The sequence below is a fragment of the Sciurus carolinensis genome, chromosome 11 (genome assembly GCF_902686445.1).
Source record: "Sciurus carolinensis chromosome 11, mSciCar1.2, whole genome shotgun sequence".
Taxonomy (NCBI): domain Eukaryota; kingdom Metazoa; phylum Chordata; class Mammalia; order Rodentia; family Sciuridae; genus Sciurus; species Sciurus carolinensis.
In genome coordinates this window covers 71,872,045-71,874,524 of record NC_062223.1, presented here as the reverse complement: position 1 = coordinate 71,874,524, position 2,480 = coordinate 71,872,045, and the positions used below count along the sequence as shown (strand labels likewise).

Below are 2,480 nucleotides of genomic sequence, written 5' to 3'. Positions count from 1 at the left end.
TCTCCTCCACTCACTCTCTCCTCTCTCTCTCTCTCGCTTTTCAACAGTACTAGGGATTTAACCTAGGATTGCTCTACCACTGAGCTACATACAGCCTTTCTTATTATTTACTTTGAAACAGGGTTTAACCAAGTTATCCAAGTTGGCCTTGAACTTGCAATCCTCCTGCCTCAACCTCCTGAGTTTTGGGGTTTATAGGCATGAGCCATCACACTCAGCAATATTCACTTTTAAAAACCTGGATGCTAATGTGTGAATTTGTTTCTCGATTCTCAAATTTGCTCCATTATGTATTTATTTATCTATTTTTTGGAGCAGGTATACTAACATAGCTTTATAGAAAGTCTCAAAACCCAGTAGTGTAAATTGACAGAATAACTCTCCTGAGAGGAAGTTTTGTCTATTCTAGATCCTTCACTCTCCTCAGACCTTACTTTTCTTTCTATCACTGTCTCCATTAGCAAGTATTGCATAGACAGATCCAAATCAATGTCACATAGCCTAGTTCCAAACTGTTTTCAAATCTTGACTCTTCGGCTTACAAACTTCCAAACAAATGGAAATTTAATAACTTTATCAAAAGTTTTCTTTTCCATAAAACCAGATACTAGTAGTATTTTGTGTCAGGGAATTGTGGGGGGAACTAAATGAGATGACACATATAAATAATTTTAGATACAATGTCTGAAAAATAATACATATATCAAATTAAACATAGCTATTATTATTATGGTAGTGATTATCATCATGTCTCTTATCTCCTTATAATGCTCTTTTCTTGAAGAAGAGGGGAGTAATTACATTTCTTTTCTCTGAGCCCATAATCTTAGAAGACCTGTGGTGTTAGCTTCTACTTAGCTGCTCATCCTTTCCCACTTTTGGTACAAGTAAGGAGTGTCACTGGAATTATGATGGAGAGTGGAAGGAAAGGAAAATAATCAAAGGCCTTTAGAGAGACATTCCTATTATCAGTCCTCTGTTTGAAGCCTCTTTTTGTTTTGGATTTTGTACAGTTCTATGAGGTCTGGAGACACTGCCCAAGGGGAACCGCCAGCCACCTTTAAAACCGTGGTTGCCCTGAGCCTGCAGAAGAATGTCTTCTACCAATGCCTCTGAGCCCCACCCTTCCTCATTCCTTCTCTTGGGAATTCCGGGATTGGAGACTGCACAGGTCTGGCTTGGCTTTCCCTTCTGCGTCGTGTACCTGACAGCTCTCGTGGGAAACCTTATCATTCTGTTGTGATCTGGACTGATCCTGGACTCCACCAACCCATGTTCTATTTTCTGGCCATGCTGTCGGCGATCGACCTGAGCCTCTCTACCACTACCATCCCCAGGATGCTGGGCATCTTCTGGTTCAACCTTCAGGAGCTGTGCTTTGGGTGCTGTGTGGCTCAAGTCTTTTTTGTCCACTTTTTCACAGTCATGGAGAGCATTGTACTTCTGGCCATGGGCTTCGATCGCTATGTGGCTATTTGTAACCCTCTCAGGTACAACACAATCCTCACCAACAGAATCATTGGGGTGATTGCTGCGGCCGGGGTTCTAAGAAGCTTGTGTATGATTGCACCCATTGTTTTTCTCCTCCTGAGGCTGCCTTACTGTGGGCGTAGAATCATCCCTCATACCTACTGTGAGCACATGGGAGTGGCACGTCTGGCTTGTGCCAGCATCAGTGCCAATGTCTATTATGGTCTAGGGAATATTTCTATCTTGTTCCTGGATGTGCTTCTTATCATTATCTCCTATGCTAAGATTTTAAGTGCTGTCTTCCACCTCCCTTCCCACGATGCCCGCCTGAAGGCTCTCAACACCTGCAGCTCCCATACCTGTGTCATCTTAGCCTTCTTTGGCCCAGCTCTTTTCTCCTTCCTCACGCACCGCTTTGGTCATAACATCCCCCAGTATATCCATATCCTCCTCGCTAATCTCTATGTAGTCATCCCCCCTGCCCTCAACCCAATCATTTATGGCATCAGAACCAAGCAGATCCAGGAGCGGGTCAAGAGTCTCTTTGCTAAAAAAAATTGGATGAGAGGTAGCTTGTTCATGTTATGGAACTTACATAACCCAAAAGATTGCAACTTATGATAAAAATTAATAAGGCATTCTTTTTATCAAATTCATCTTCAATTTTATACATATAATATATACATAAATACCTATGTAGGAAATATTGACCATTATTGGAGACATGTGTGCTTGTGTATGTGAGTACATCGTCTCTAAGGAGTCCTAACACAGGATGTGCCGTACAGGAGTCAGTTTCAAGGAGGAGCACTCGTATTCATTGAGGGAAGAACTTAGTGTTAGAACTATCTGGCTATAGATCTCTTTAAAGTAGTAACACAATTTCCTTCAGAGAGATATTCAGTTAGAGGCCATGTGGTCCTGACAGGAAAACTGGTATTGGGTAAAGATAATGCACATGAAGAGGAGGAACAGGGAGTGAGATATGGGAGTAGTTGAGTCACACATTA

At 42.0% G+C, this 2,480-nt stretch overlaps 1 protein-coding gene across 1 annotated transcript; it reads left to right on the top strand.

The window, feature by feature from the left end:
• Positions 1 to 1,093: 1,093 nt before the first annotated feature.
• Positions 1,094 to 2,091, top strand: LOC124959532 (olfactory receptor 52E8-like). The gene is given in 2 exon segments (XM_047517947.1): positions 1,094 to 1,235; positions 1,238 to 2,091. Coding segments are annotated over 2 exon segments (996 nt in total).
• The last annotated feature ends 389 nt before the right edge of the window (positions 2,092 to 2,480 follow it).